A 15931-nucleotide genomic window follows, 5' to 3' on the forward strand; every position below is an offset into this window, starting at 1 on the left:
ATCCATACCTGGACTGAAACTCTTTGAAGAGATGGCATTCAATCACAACTTTACAATGAAATCCTGCTTGTTTTTCCTTCTCTATTTCCACAAATGATTCTAGAGCCCTCTTATCAGGTCCTATCCACTGTGGGCATGATAGATCCCACTTTCTCTTTGGTTCACACTTCCTTTGTGATCAGAGCCCTCCTGGACTGTAGCTCAATGTAGGCTCCCTGAGGACTTTCAATACGAGTAAATTCTGGGCCTGTTTTCCATTTCTCTACACTTCCATAGCCCTGGAATCCAATCACAAGTGCTTGCAGTGTCTTTTAGGTATCCTTCAGGATACAAGTATCTTCAGAGCTCAGACAGTTTCTAGCTATAAATTTTTATCAAACACTGAGGCAAAAATTTCCCATATTCTTCCCTTTCCTTGTTTTTTTTTTTTTTTCCAGCTTATTTTATTGTTTCACAAAACTGTTCATTTCAGGAAACTAGTCCAACGTTTATGGAATCTGAACCCATTTAAAATTGTTTTTAAGTTAAAATTGAAGCTTTTCATTAGATTATAGGTGTTTCAAGCAGTTGTGATGGGCTGCTAACCTACACTTTGGCAGTATAAACACACTGAGTGGTACCCTGGAAGAAAAGCCTGTCAATCTGCTTCTATAAAGAATACAGACAAGAAAACCCTATGGAGCAGCCCCACTGTGTAACACATGGGGTTGTCATGAGTTGGAATCCACTGGACTGCAAGTTTTCTTTTCTTTTCTTTTTTTGAGAGACATTAGAGCTTCTATGACCCTGCTTTGTCTTTTCTAGTCATAAAATTATACTTTATGTGATATATTTGGCTCTTGAAGTACATTGGCTAGTTTCACAAACTATCACCCATGTAATTTGCTTTCAATTCACTGACTGATTTGCATAGGCCCCTCCAACACCAGGCTGGCTGCTCAGATACTATAAACAGGGCCTTTGCTACGGGAGCTGATCTGCATCAGGCAGGCAGGGCCAGCAAGATGGTGCCACACACTCTGGTCCTCATGTCCCTGTTGCTCTGGGCCTCTGGTGAGAAATGAAAAGTGTTTCAATCTCTCTAGAGTAGTATCTTTCTAGAGTTGAAAAATGGTTTTAACAAATAGTGGGAAATGACAGTTAGTTGCAAAATGGAAACAATTTTATTTGCTGATATGTAATATTATTAGATGTTGTGGTATGAATGGTATATTTTAATGTATGTGTGAAAAAGTGTGTGTACCATGTAAATGTATCCATGGTAACTGTCCACTCCAATTGCAGGTGCCAGTGGTGACATTGTGCTGACCCAGTCTCCAACCTCTCTGGCTAAGTCTCAAGGAGAAACGGTCACCATCAACTGCAAGGCCACCCAGAGTGTGAGCAGCTACTTATACTGGTTACAGCAGAAGCCAGGACAGGCTCCTAAGCTGCTCATCTACGGTGCATCCAACCGGGCATCTGGTGTCCCTGACCGGTTCAGAGGCAGTGGGTCTGGGACAGACTTCACTCTCACCATCAGCAACTTCCAGGCTGATGATGCCGCAGTTTATTATTGTCTGCAAGGTAATAACCCACCTCCCACAGTGCTTCAGCCTGGAACACAAACCTCCTCCCGAGGGCTACAGGCCTGTGAATCTTCTGTGCACCAGGTGCTTCCTTTCTGCTCAGCCCTGAACATGCACTCTTCCTCCGTCTGCCCCAAAGGCCACATCTCCTGACTAATTCCTTGGAGTATTTGCAGGTTCCAGGAGAAACGTAAGGGATTTGGCTTCTTCTGGATCCCCTTTTGTGGTAAATTATACAAAAAAGAATGCTCTAAAAATCTCTCGTAGGCTTTGTCAGGAGTTTTCATATCACAGGAACCTGCTTGTTTTACAAGGATAGATCACATGACTGATTTGGGGAAGGGTCCAGTGAGTTTTATGCCCTGAAAGATTAGTTCTATCTTCCTTGTGCCTTCTTTGCTCTAGGACATTCTCATTTTAATTCCTTATATTCCTGGACTCCTTCCTTTTCTGCAGTTACCCCTCAGAGCTCTGGCCCTAAATAAATAAATAAATAAATAAATCTGGGCCCTTCGTGTTTAAAACTTCCCTCATGGAAGGTGATCTTCCTGTCTTACTTTTTCCTTCCATGGATTCTGTTTTCCAGCCAAGCCTTCCTGGGCAATGTCAATGAAGGTGTTTCCTGCTCTAAGCTCCCATTTTACTGCCCTTTTCTCCTCTCTTCATGTCTTTCAGTGGCACTCATTCTTTCAAAGGCCAGTCTCTAACTCATTAACCCTATCACTCTAGAAACAGGGGCCAGTTTTACCATGTTCTTTTTTCATTACTTCCTCTGTCAATTAATCCCTTGGTAACCCAAGATTAATTTAGTGACTGAAGGAAATCATGGTTCTTTCTGAATAGGAGGATCGCTCTGGAGAGAAAACTCCATGTCTAGGTTTTATCTCACCTGGAACATAGTAGTGCATTAGCCTAGCGTCTGGGTCGTGCCCGTCCTGCAGCTTCTCTTTGTGTGATGTTGCGTAGATTCCATCCCCCATGAAATTCTGTTTCATGGCTTTATTTTTTTTTTAATTTTTTATTTGGTTGTAGGAGCCCTGGTTGCACAGTGGCTAACAGCTATGTTTGCTAACCAAAAAATAAGCAGTTCAAATCTACTGGCTGCTCCTTGAAAACTCTATGGGACAGTTCTACTCTGTCCAATAGGTCCCTATGAGTTGGAATTGACTCAATTGGCAATGGTTTCTTTTTTGTTGTTGTTGTTATTGCTGTTGAGAACATACACAAGAAAGCACACACAGGTTCAACAGTTTCTATCCTGCATAGCTTTTTATGAGGTTCAGGTCAGCTGGTGTGAGCTCAGGGTGGGGTGTGGCAAGGGAACATTTATGCAGAGAACCTTGAAGCGTAATGGTGAACTTCTTAGATCACAGGATAGTGGTTCATAAACTTGTAAACTGCATGTTTCTTACCTTTCAAATAGGGATGTACTATTTGAATATGGCATATACTCTTTTGTGGATTCTCTGATGAAAATAGTTATATTTTAGTTTTCCTATTCCACTTGCTGTAGGACCCTGAGTGGTGCAAATAGTTTGTGCTCAGCTACTAACCTAAAGCTTGGCAGTTGGGACCCACCCAGCGGAGCCACAGAAGAAAGGCTTAATGAGTGGTCTGCTTCCATGAAGATTACAGCACAGAAAAGTATATGGAGCTCAGGGCTGCTCTGTAACATATGTGGTTGCCATGGATTGGAATCAAGTCAATGGTAATGGGTTTGATTTTGGTTGATTCCAGTTTCTGGGAATGGAAATATATACTTGAAGAGCACTTATTGAAACTCTTCATGAGGAAATGGTACTGATATAGCTCAATTCACAGAGTCAAAAATGTTTGCAAACAGAATGGTAGCAGAGGCTTCCAATGCCCAGTGTTCCATCACTGGTGTCCAGTAGTGGTGGAGCCACTCCATCTGTGATGGTGGTGGAATCATATACAACCTCCTTCTCTGCTTTATCATGAACTGTGCTTTTGCCAACTCATTTCACGTACATTTTCTACACCATGTTCTGTAGACTTTCATTCAAAACTGCATATCACCCAGTAATCATTTCATTTTCTGCTTAGTTTGGACTTGGTTGGTCTCTCTTGTTTGCAATCAAAAGCCCTGACTAATAAGAATATATTTCAATATTTGACAGTGTTAGATCTTCATCAAAATTTTTGTCCTTGAATATTAATGTTTATACTAACCATTTTACATTTCTGATTTTTTGGAGTTGCAAAAAAAAATTTCATTAGTATATTGCTCATTTTGTTGTTGTTGTTATTAGGTGCTGTCCAGTCAGTTCCGACTCTTAGTGACCCTATGAACAAGATGATGAAACATTGCCATTCTCGCAATTTTGTTATTTGAGCCCATTGTTGCAAGCACTGAGTCAATCCATCTTGTTGTGGGTCTTTCTCTTTTTTTGTTGACTCTTTACTTTCCTATGCATAATGTCCTTCTGCAGGGATTGATCCCTCCTGATAACTTATCCAGCGTATGTGAGACGAAGTTTCTCCATCCTCCCTCCTAAAGATCACTCTGGCTGTACTTCTTCCAACACAAATTTGTTCCTTCTTCTGGACGTCCATGGTGTCTGTTCAATATTCTTCGCCAACACGTTAATTCAAAGACGTCAATTCTTCTTTGGTCTTCCTTATTCATTGCCCAACTTTCACACGAAAAAGAAGTGATTGAAAACATCATGGCTTGGTTCTTATACACCTTAGTCTTTAAAATGACATCTTTGATTTGTAACCTTTTAAAGAGGTCTTTTGCAGCCAAATTGCCCAGTGCAATGCATCCTTTGATTTCTCGAATGCTGTTTCTGTGGGCATTGATTGTGGATCCAAGGACAATGAAATCCATGACAATTTCAGTATTTTCTCCATTTATCATGATGTTACTTATTGGCCCAGTTGTGAGGATTTTTGTTTTCTTTATGTTGAAGCGTAATCCGTACTGAAGGCTGTGGTCTTTGATCTTCATCAGTAAATGCTTCAAGTCCTCTTCATTTTCAGCAAACAAGTTTGTGTCATCTGCATCACACAGGTTGGTAAAGAGTCTTCCTCCAATCCTGATTCCTCATTCTTCTTCACAGAATCCATCTGGTCAAGTTATTTGCTCAGCAGAGAGACTGAATAAGTATGGTGAAAGGATACAACTGTGCCACACACTTTTTTTGACTGTAAACCATGCCAAAAAAAAAAAAAAACACGTAGTACCATTGAGGCAATTCTGACTCATAGCGACCCTATAGGACAGAGTAGAACTGCCCCATAGAGTTTCCAAGGAGCGCCTGGCAGATTCGAACTGCTGACCCTTTGGTTAGCAGCTGTAGCACTTAACCAGGGCTTCTGTAAACCACCTAGTATCTCGTTATTCTGTTTGAACGACTGCCTCTTGATCTATGTACAGGTCCCTCATGAGCACATTTAGGCGTTCTGGAATTCCCATTCTTCCCAATTGTTATCCATAATTTTTTAAAAACTACACAGTTGAATGCTTTGCATAGTCAATAAAATACAGGTAAACAACTTTCTGGTTTTATCTGCTTTCAGCCAAGATCCATCTGACATTAGCAATGATATCCCTTGTTCCACATTGTTTTCTGAATCTGGCTTGCATTTCTGGCAGGTCCCTGTCAATATACTGCTGTAGCCATTTTTGAATGAATATTGTTCAATAATTTCTACACCCAGTTGGATTACCTTTCATGAGAATAGGCATAAATATGGAACTTTTCTGGGAGGTTGGGCACATACCTGTCTTCCAAGCTTCTAGGCATAGACAACTGAGAACTGCCAGCACTGCATCTGTTTGTTGAAACATCTCCATTGGTATTGGGTCAATTCCCAGAGTCTTGTTTTTCCCCAATGCTTTCAGTGCATCTTGAACTTCTTCCTTCATTGCTATCAGTTCCTGATCGTATGTTACCTGCTGAAATGTTTGAAAGTTGACCTATTCTTTTGTGTATAGTTACTCTGTGTATTCCTTCCATCTTCTTTTGATGCTTCATGTGTTGTTTAGCATTGTCCTCGTAGAATCCCTCAGTAATGCAGGTTGAGACTTGAATTTTTTCTTCAGTTTTTTCAGCCTGAGAAATGCTGAGCATGTGCTTCCCTTTGATTTTCTATCTCCAGACCTTTGCGCATGTCAGCATAATACTTTACTTTGTCTTCTCGAGCTGCCCTTCAAAAACTTCTGTTTAGCTCTTTTACTGCATCATTTTTTCCTTTTGCTTTAGCTACTTGACATTCAAGAGCAATTCTCAGAGTCTCTTCTGACATCCATTTAGGTCTCCCTTTCCCTCCTGTCATCTTCGTGACCTCTTGCTTCCTTCATGTATGATATCCTTGATGTCATTCAACAACTCACCTGGTTTTTGGTCATTAGTGTTCAACGTGTCAACTCTGTTCCTGAGACGGTCTGTAAATTCAGGTGGGATATACTCAAGGTCATTCTTTGGCTCTCAAGGACTGGTTCTAACTTTCCTCAGTTTTGACTTGAACTTTCACATGAGTAATTGATGGTCTGATTTGCAGTCAAGCCCTGACCTTGTTCTGACTTATGATATTGAGCTTTTCACTCCTTTCCTTCCACAGACGTAGTTAATTTGATTTCTGTGGATTCCATCTTGTGGGGTCCATGTGTATAGTCGCCATTTATATTGGTGGAAAAAGGTATTTGCAATGAAGAAGTCTTTGGTCTTGCAATATTCATTCATGCAGTCTCTGGCATCATTTCTATCACAAAGTCCATATTTTCCAAATAATGACCCTTTTTTTTTCCAGCTTTTGCATTCCAATCACCAGTAATTATCAGTGCATCCTAATTTCATATACGATCAATTTCAGACTGCAGAAGTTGGTAAAAATCTTGTATTTCTTCATCTCTGACCTTAGTAGTTTGTGGATAAATTTGAGTAATAGTCAAATTAACCAGTCTTCCTTTTAAATGTCTGGATGTTAGTCTATCCCTGACAGCATTGTACTTTGTATTTTTTTTTTCATGATGAATGCAATGCCATTCCTCTTCAAGTTATCATTCCCTACATAGTAGACCATATGATTTTCTGATTCAAAAAGACCAACGCCAGTCCATTTCAGCTGAGTAATGACTAAAATATTGATGTTTATGCTTTCTATTTCATTTTTGACAATGTTCATTTTCCTAGACTCGTATTTTGTACATTCCACATTTAGATTATTAATGGATGTGTTGAGTTGTTTCTTCTCCTTTTGAATCATGGCACATCAGCACATGAATATCCTGAAAACTTGACTACATAGATTTCATTAAGGTCAACTCTGCTTTAAGGAGGCAGCTCTCCCTCAGCCCTCTTTTGAGTGTCTTTCAACCTCAGGGACTCATCTTCTGGCACTATTTAACAGATATTGTTCTGTTGCTATTAATAAGATTTCACTGGCTAACTCTTTCAGAAGCAGACCACCAGGTCCTTTTTCTAGTCTGTCTTAGTCTGGAAGCTCAGCTGAAATCTGTTCACTGTCATGATCCTGCTGGTATTATTATAAGGGCAGAATAACTTCCAGCATCAAAGCAACACATAAGTCCCCACAGGATGACAAACTGACAGAAGTGTGTTCTATATGTAATTTCTAGAAAAATGTTTTTTCAGATCTCTAGTACCCCTGCTTTTAGTTTTCTGTGCCTTGCCTGGAATGTAAAGGTTATCATTAATTTCTTTATAAAAACTCAAGTAACTCCCAAGTCTAAATTGTAAGGAGGACTCGATTTTTTCTCTGTTATTTCACTTGCATCACATTCATATTCATAACCTAGTAATCTTATTCTCTTGGATATCAAGAATGTCTGACTTCTTGGTGGTATCAGTCTTTGAAATATTATTTGTCAGGTGTTCTGCAGATTTATGTTGGGTGTGCCCTCTTCCAGAGCAGCTTCCATTTGTTGGTTCTATGATTTGGGTTATCTGGAACTAATTTCAAGGTTGGAGAGGTCCAGACACGCATAGACCATACACACTTGGGGTTAAACTCCTTGGAGCATTGACTTTCACATGCAACTTTCCAAGGAAAACTTGCTTATTTTTTCTGTCCATGGAGTTTGCTTCCAAGTTCAATGATGGCTTTGCATAGACCCTCCAGGCCCAGTCTGGCTGCTCGGATTATATAAATGGGGGCTTTGCAATGTGCACTGATTTTTATCAGACAGGTGGAGGCAGCAAGATGGTGTTCCAGGCTGTGCCCTCATGTCCCTGTTGCTCTGGGTCTCTGGTGAGATACGAAAATTGCCTCAATCCCTTGATAGAAGTATCTTTGTAGAGCTGAACAATGATATTAAGACCTAGTGGGAAATGATGGCTATGTCCAAAATTGACTCATTTATGTGTGAAATGTATTCCAGTAAAATGCACATTTAAAATGGCATATTTTAATGTGCCTATGAAAAAGTGTGTGTATACATGTATGTAAGGTAATTGTCCTCTCTGATTGCATGTGACAGTGGAGACATCGTGATAACCCAGCCTCCAGTCTCCCTGACTGTGTCTCCAGGAGAAACGGTCACCATCAGAACAAGTCCAGCCAGAGTGTTAGCATCACCTTAGCCTGGTACCAGCAGAACATACACACTTCCTCTGTCTGACCCAGATACTGCATCTCCTGACTAATTCCTTTGGCCCTTGAGGAAAGTAAGAGCCAAGGACTTTTCTAAACTCCTTTTTGTGGGACATTACTATAGAAAAATGCTATAAACATTTCTTATAGCCTTTCTCATGTCAGGAATTTTCATAGTACAGAAACCTGTATGTTTCACATGGCTAGATCACAAGGCTCATCTGGAGAAGCACTCAGTGAGTTTTACACCCTGAGAGATGAGTACTCTCTTCCCTGTGCCATCTTGACCCTGGAATATTCCCAATTTAATTCCTTGTCTCCCTGACTTTTTCCTTTCCCTGTAATTACCCCTTAACTCTTGACTATCCCAAGATTAAATCTTTAGCCCTTCATATTCTGAACCTCCCCCATAGAAGGAAGTATTCTTCTCTTTCTTTTTCCTTCCACAGATCCCCTTTTTGGCCAAGCCTTTCTGGTCAGTGTCACTGATGGTGTTTCTCTGTTGTACCTCCTTTTTTATTGACCTTTCTCTTCTCTCCACTTCTTTCAGTGGTTTTCATTCTTTCAAAAGCAAGTGTCTAATTCATTAAGCTTTCACTCTAGAAATAAATGGTATTATTCCCACATCTTTTTTCATTAACTGACAACTTTAAGTTCATTCCCTGGGCACCCCAGTCTAACTTGTTAACTGAAGGAAATCATGTTTCTTTTTTCTTGTTAGCTGCTGTGGTTCCTACAACAAGAGTGATTTCATGCAGAATGGGATCGGGTCATGGTAATTCATAGGTTTGTCACTGGCTGATTTTTCTATGTTGATCTCCGTGCCTTTCTCCCTAGTTGGTCTTAGTCTGGAAGTTTCCCTAAAATCTGTTCAATGTCATAGCAATATGCAAGCCTCCACTGACAGAGGAGTAGTGCCTGTGTTTGAGGAGCATTGGCTGGGCATTAAACCCAGGTCTCCTGCATTGAGGCAAGAATTCTACCACTGAACCACTGCTGCCACCCAGGGTTCTTTGTTCGGCTATAATTGAATGCTTCTGACAACATTTAATTAACATTCTCATCTCAGTGTAATAATACAAAAACTCCAGGTATTCTAGTGTTATTTCTGTATTTTCTTCTCAAATACATGTATTGATAAAATGTGGCATCAGAGTCATCTCAAAAAGACTTGATCAGTATACTGTGAGGATTCTTATGTACATAACAACATCTTTTCTCTAACAATGAGAAATATTTTCAAAGAATAGATGTTAAAGTTTCCATGTCGTTTATTCACTCAAGATATATTCATTGAGAGCTTACTATCTGTCATACTCAGATACATTGCTTTCATCCTAGTTGGGAAAGATGGAAAATAAACACATGGATAAGTTAAAATTTACTAAGTAATTTTGTAACTGAACTGAAGAAAAATAAAGAGGGGGAAAGAATAAGAGCTTGCTGGTGTAAGATGTTGTCTTATTTTTCTAGTGCTGCTATAAGTGGAATATCACAAGGGGATGGGTTTAATGAAGTGAAATTTATTCTCTCACAGCCTAGGAGGCTAGAAGTCCCAATTAAGAATGCCAGCTCTAGTAGAAGGCTTTCTCTCTCTGTCAGCTCTGCAGAAAGGTCTTTATCATCAATCTTCCCCCTGGTCTAGGAGCTTCTCAGCACAGAGACACCCAGTCCAAAGAACTAGCTCCCCTCCAGGCTCTTCACTCTTGGTGGTAGAAGTCTCTACTCTCTGCTTGAGTCTCTTTTTTATATTTCAAAAGAGATCAAGTCGAGATAATCCTAACCCTGTAGTTTGAGTCCTGCCTCATTAATGTAACTGCCTCTAATTCTGCCTCATTAACATCATAGATGTAGGATTGATAACACATAGGTTAATCACATCAGATCAAAAAATCTTGGACAACCACACAATACTGGAAATCATGGCCTAGCCAAGTTGACAAACATTTTTGTGGGACATATTTCAATCCACAACAGATGAGTAGCACTTTGAATAAGGATGATGTATCAGTTAGCTCTTGCCATCCACATAAACCATCCACAAAACCCAGTGGCTAGAAGCAATAAGTATTTTTATTGCTTTCATGCCTATTGGTGAGTTGGACCAATAAAGAGTTCTGTTGATATGGACCAGTCTTGACTGATCTTGTCTGGAAAGTTCATGCATTTACAGTTATCTGGCAAGTCACTTGGGTGCTAGCTCATGTAGAAAGGCTCAGGTTACTTTCACATGTCTGTAGTTGGCTGGCCATCAGATGTGGCTATTGAGGTGACTTGGCCACATTTCTCTAAACACTTGCCAGAGTGAAACTAGTTTGTTGTGATAGCAATTGGCAGAATTCCAAGAGAGTAAGTAAAAGCACATGAGTACTGTTGAAGTCTAGGTTCAATACTGGCACAGTGTCTCTTTTGCTGCATGTTATCTATCAACACAATTCACACAACCAACTCATATTGAAGGAGAGGGCAAATAGCACTTATGCCCTAATAGGACCAGCTATGCAGTCATGTCACCAGGAGTATGGAAACAGGGAGGGATAAAGAATTGGGGTGTTTTTGCAATTCCTGTACAATAGATGGTGATGGAAGGCTGCACTAAGAAGAAATGAACTGATCAAAGACTCAGTGTGGTGAGAAAATGAGTCATAGGATTAACTCCAGGCAAAAGTGTTGTAGTTAGACGAAATCACACATTTCTGAGGCAGAACTGTAACCAGCATGTTGGGAAAGAGGCAAGGAAGCCAGTGTTGGTGAAGCAGCGTTGTGAAGGGTAGTGTGGGTGATAAGGTCAAAAAAATAATGAAGGGGCTCATTTTGTAGGATTTGTAAGCTACTTTAAGGATTTTCTTTTCATTTTAAAGGATGTGATAATGACTGGAATAGTTTTCAAAAGAGGACATGATTTGATTTGTAGCTTAACAGGAACCCTTTGGGGGACAAGGGCAGGAGAAGTATCAGTTAGCTGGCCATTACCATCATCCAGGTAGAGAGGACAATTGCTTTGGTGATGGTAGTGGCAGTGGAGGGGATGAGGAGTGGCATATTTTGAAAATAGTTTTACAATATTGTAATCTGACGAGGGTGAGTCCTGTTCCCTGTGACCCTTCAATTCAACTGAGAGACACCAGGCCTTTGAGAAAGATTAGGTAGAATTTATTGCAAGCCAGTCAAGCAAGGAGTTCAGAGACTAAGTCTAAAATCAAGGTCCCCGAGGTTGGGGAGTCTAGGGCAGTTGTAGGGTTATGCAGAGCTCATGAAATTTCTGAGAATACGTTGGCATTTTCAGGAACTGGACACCACATATCAGAGTGCATTAGGGGTGCAATATGGCAGCAAGAAGGGCAGCTTTGTGGCTAATTGCCCCTGTCTGAATGGAGGGGGTGAGGCAGTGGGCAGTGAAGCGGTCTGGAGAAGAGCAGCAGTAAGTTGCACGTTGGGCTGTTACACAGAATGCTTCATCAGGAGCTCACAGGCCCTGATATGATGGGAGGAGGGGGAACAGTTTAACCCTGTCGGTACAGTACCCTGAAGATTTTGTCAAAGAGCATGAGAAGTCTCAGGATGACTTCAAGGTTTCACTGTGAGTAACTAGAAGGGCAGAGAGGAAAGATCTTGGGAGGAGTGGATTTGGGGAGAAAAATCAGGAATTTTAGGTTTGAGTTGTGTATTAGACCTCCACCTGTGGCTGTCAAGTAGACAATTGGACCTGAGTTTGGAGTTCAGCAGAGAGATATGGGCTGGAGAATTAAATCTGAGAAGCAATGAAATGAGTGTTGCATAGATGAAGAGCAAAAGATGCCCAGGGACTGAGCTTTCAGGCAAGGGAGACAAGGAGGAACCAGCAAAGGAGTCTGAGAAGGAGCAGTGTGGACGGAAAAGAAGACGTGTGATGCCCGGGAGCTCAGTGAGGAGGCTATATTAAGGAGGAAGGCATCACCAATGTGTTTAACGTCACTGGTGTATTTGGTAAGAGGACTGAAAAGTGACCGCTGGATTGGCCAGTGTGGAAGTCTTCGGTGGCTTTGAGTAGAGCAGTTTCTATGAGGAGGTGGGGTTAACAACTTCAATGGAGGGAGCCCAAGGAAGTATGAAAAGAGACAGTCTGTGTTTGGTGACTACATACAAGTGTTTCAATGAGCTTTAAGGTAAAGGAGAAGAGTGAAAGAGGACATAACTGGAGGGAGGTGTGAAATTGAAAGATTTTTTAAAAAATACTGTTTCATGCTGATAGGAATGATGCTAAAGTGAGGGGAACATGGACAGTTTAGAAAAGAGAGGTGAGGAATGCCAAGAAATACCCTTGGAAGGGAAAAGTGTTTAAGAGCAGAGGGCCGGGCCTCAGGTAGGAAGGCTGTCTGCTCATCTATAGTAATAGGAAGGAAGGAAGGCAGGAAGGCAGGAAGGAAGGAAGGCAGGAAGGCAGGAAGGCAGGAAGGAAGGAAGGCAGGAAGGCAGGAAGGCAGGAAGGAAGGCAGGAAGGCAGGAAGGAAGGAAGGAAAGAAGGAAGGAAGGAAGGAAGGAAGGAAGGAAGGAAGGAAGGAAGGAAGGAAGGAAGGAAGGAAGGAAGGAAGGAAGGAAGGAAGGAAGGAGGGAGGGAGGGAGGGAGGGAGGGAGGGAGGGAGGGAGGGAGGGAGGGAAGGAGGGAAGGAAGGAAGGAAGGAAGGAAGGAAGGAAGGAAGGAAGGAAGGAAGGAAGGAAGGAAGGAAGGAAGGAAGGAAGGAAGGAAGGAAGGAAGGAAGCACACACATGGGGGTGTAGATGCATGTGGATCAGAAGAAGCATGAGAGGAGCTAGTGGAAGCTCATCCAAGACACAGGAAATGAGGTCATTTGCTGAAAGGTAGGATGAGAAGTACGTATTAAAACTTGAAGAGAAATGAAGAGAGAAAGGGTGGAGACTGAACCAACCAGGTAAATGAAGTACCAGTGTGAGGCAGGATTAAGGGCTGTCCTGAGGTAGTGTGCATAAACTTGTGGTGAGAGAATCAGAATAATCATGTGTTTTTCTCCAGCCACATTAGGGCCATGGAGGCAGGTATGCGGAGGGTGGAGTTTCCAGGGTTTAGGTTTTGCGAGATGAATGTGATGAAATAAGAGAGGGGCCATGGCGTCCTTGGTTTGGCTGAGGGCATTATTATAAAGGAGAAGCTTGGAATTTTAAATATCAAATCGACTTAACAGCAGGTAACAACAAGAAGTAGGGAAAAGGGAATGTGAGGGGTGCAGACACAGCCAAAATAGATTTTTTAAAAACCTCTTTTCAGAAAAAGGTCAAATTCTGACTCGTAAAATACAAGAAACATTTTGTTTTTCCCCCGATGGAAGGAACTTATTTTCTCTTCCTCACTTTCATATTTGGATTTGTTGTTGTTGTTGTTGTGAAAATGTGTTTGGGAAGACATAACTTGCATTGCTTTTACACAAGAGTAAGCAGAGCTCTAGTACTTTCTCAACCCTGAGATGTGTTCTCTGACATAAACTTGATCAGGGACCCAAGGACAGGAATGCCCAGGGGATAGGGGCTGTAGCCTTTGGCCTAGAGAGCAGGTGCTGTTCCGGGGCAGCAGTAAAGGCATTTGGGAGTCAGGGTTGACGCAGGTTAGAGAGGGTCAGATGGGACTGCAAATGGCCACCTAGTGACACCCAGGGTGAGGGCTGGAAGCATATTTGAAGGAAGCGAGCAGGAAGGGCAGGAGGCCTGCTCTCTTTTGGAGCCAGAGAAGGCCCAGCTGCCGATTTTCTGACTACTTCATGCCAACTTTTTTGCATGATCAAAACAAATAAACCACAGCAGTCTCTGTGACAGTGTCTAATAAGTGAGACCTTCTCCCACCTCTGCCCTGGTAAGAGGTTTATGATTGGGGTCACATTATTATGAGAGGATATCTTGATTTTGGAACACAGTAGTTTGTTGTACTACCTTTGATCTGAGGGTGAGGATGGTGAGAGTGAAGTTGGCCTCAGACCATCACCACTGAAGCGGGCGGGCACCCCATCAACGCGGGTGGAAGTGAAGTCAGTGAGGGCCTTAGGAGTCTGTCTAGGTTAAGTGGCCTCTCAGGTCAGTGTAGAGAAGACTCTGACTGGCCCTTCAGCTGATGGAAGCCCTTCCAGGGAGAGCTGTGAAGCCTGTGTCACCGCCACCTGCTGGCAGGAACCTGCAACGACAGTCACAAGGGATGATGCAGAGATTCTGTGCAATCAGGGATAGAAGAAAAAATGAAGCCAAAATGAACTCTGTCTACGATAGGTGGACAGGCCTGTGTTGCTGTAGCATTTATTTTATGTCTCATTGTAAAATTGTAGCTCTGAATGGAAGGATTACTCTGGAGAGAAAACTCCCTCCCTAGGTTTGCAAATATCCTCTTCCAGGAAGAGAGCAGAGCAGGAGCCTGAGGTTTTGGATGGTGTCCCCATCCTGCAGCTTCTCTCTCCTGTGATGTTGTTCAGGTTCCATTCTCCAGAAAAGGCTCCATTAATGAGGCTCAGGTCAGTAGGGCTGGGCCCAGGGTGGGGTGGTGGTGAGGGGACATTTACAGCAAGCGCCAGGGACTTTGATGGTGAAAGTCTTAGGACACAGGGTTCTGCTAAAAAAATATTGAAGGTGCTCTTTTCTGACTTACTCTTTGAATATGGCAGTGATGGGCACCTTTGATCTTGGATTATCTTCCCCAAATGAAGATTTAGCTAGCAATGTGGAGCTAATGTTTTGTGCTAGACTACTACTGAAAGGTTAACAGTTCAAATCCACCCGGGATGGCTTGGAAGAGAGACCTAGCGATGCATTTCTGTAAGATGAAAACCCATTTGCTGTTGACTTGATTCTGACTCATGGTGACCCCACGTGCGTCAATGGTGTGATTTTCAATGATTCATTTCTCAGAAGCAGATCGCCAGGTTTTTGTTTATTTTATTTTATTTTATTTTACTTGATTTTGAGGCTATTGTTTTTGGACTAGGAGCTGAGTGCATTACCTGTTAAATATGATTTTTCATGAGTTAATTATTTTTCGATTGTTTCATGCGTGATGGTACATCTTCTCCTTGTTATTCCGTTTAGCCTACAAGTGGAAGTCTGTTTGCTGTTGTGTTTTAAAATTTTGGTGACTCTATTTCTAATTTGTAGAAATTCAACTCGTTCTTCTTCAGATCTGAAGTGTCCCCATTTTTGTTTTCTGTACCTTGCATACAATGCTACGTTTGTCATTTGTTTCTTTGAATAAACTCATATAATGGCCAAATGTGAAGTATGAACAGAGCTCCTTCTGTTCCCTGTTATTTCTGTTGCATCACATTCGTATTCATATCATGTTGTTGTTCTGCATCATCACATTGGGGCCAACTGATAGTGACCCTCTGTGTACAACAAACCGAAACACCCGCTGGTCCTGAGCCGACCTCACAGCCTTTGCTATGTTTGAGCCCAATGTTGCAGCCACTGTGTCAACCCATTTCCTTGAGGCTCTTTCCCTTTTTCTCTGACACTCTCCTTTATGACGCATGATCTCCTGCAGGGACTGATCCCTCCTGATAATACATCCAAAGTAAGAGAAATGAAGTCTCACCTTCAAGGCTGAAGAGTTCCAGGCCCACAGAGGCCATCCATACCTGGAATGAAACTCTTTGAAGATTTGGCATTCAATCACAACTTTACAAGGAAATCCTGCTTGTTTTTCCCTCTCCATTTCCACAAATGATTCTAGATCCCTCTTAGCAGATCCTACCCAATGTGGGCATGAAAGATTCCACTTTCTCTTTGGTTCACATTTCCTCTGAGATCTA

The 15931-nt window shown here is 41.8% G+C and overlaps 1 gene segment (V, D, J or C); it reads left to right on the forward strand.

Moving 5' to 3' along the window:
* The first annotated feature begins 982 nt into the window (after nt 1-982).
* On the forward strand, nt 983-1721 carry LOC126060258 (immunoglobulin kappa variable 3-11-like). The segment is given in 2 exon segments: nt 983-1053; nt 1285-1721. Coding segments are annotated over 2 exon segments (486 nt in total).
* Nucleotides 1722-15931: the final 14210 nt, after the last annotated feature.

Source organism: Elephas maximus, chromosome 17 (assembly GCF_024166365.1).
Source record: "Elephas maximus indicus isolate mEleMax1 chromosome 17, mEleMax1 primary haplotype, whole genome shotgun sequence".
Lineage (NCBI taxonomy): Eukaryota > Metazoa > Chordata > Mammalia > Proboscidea > Elephantidae > Elephas > Elephas maximus.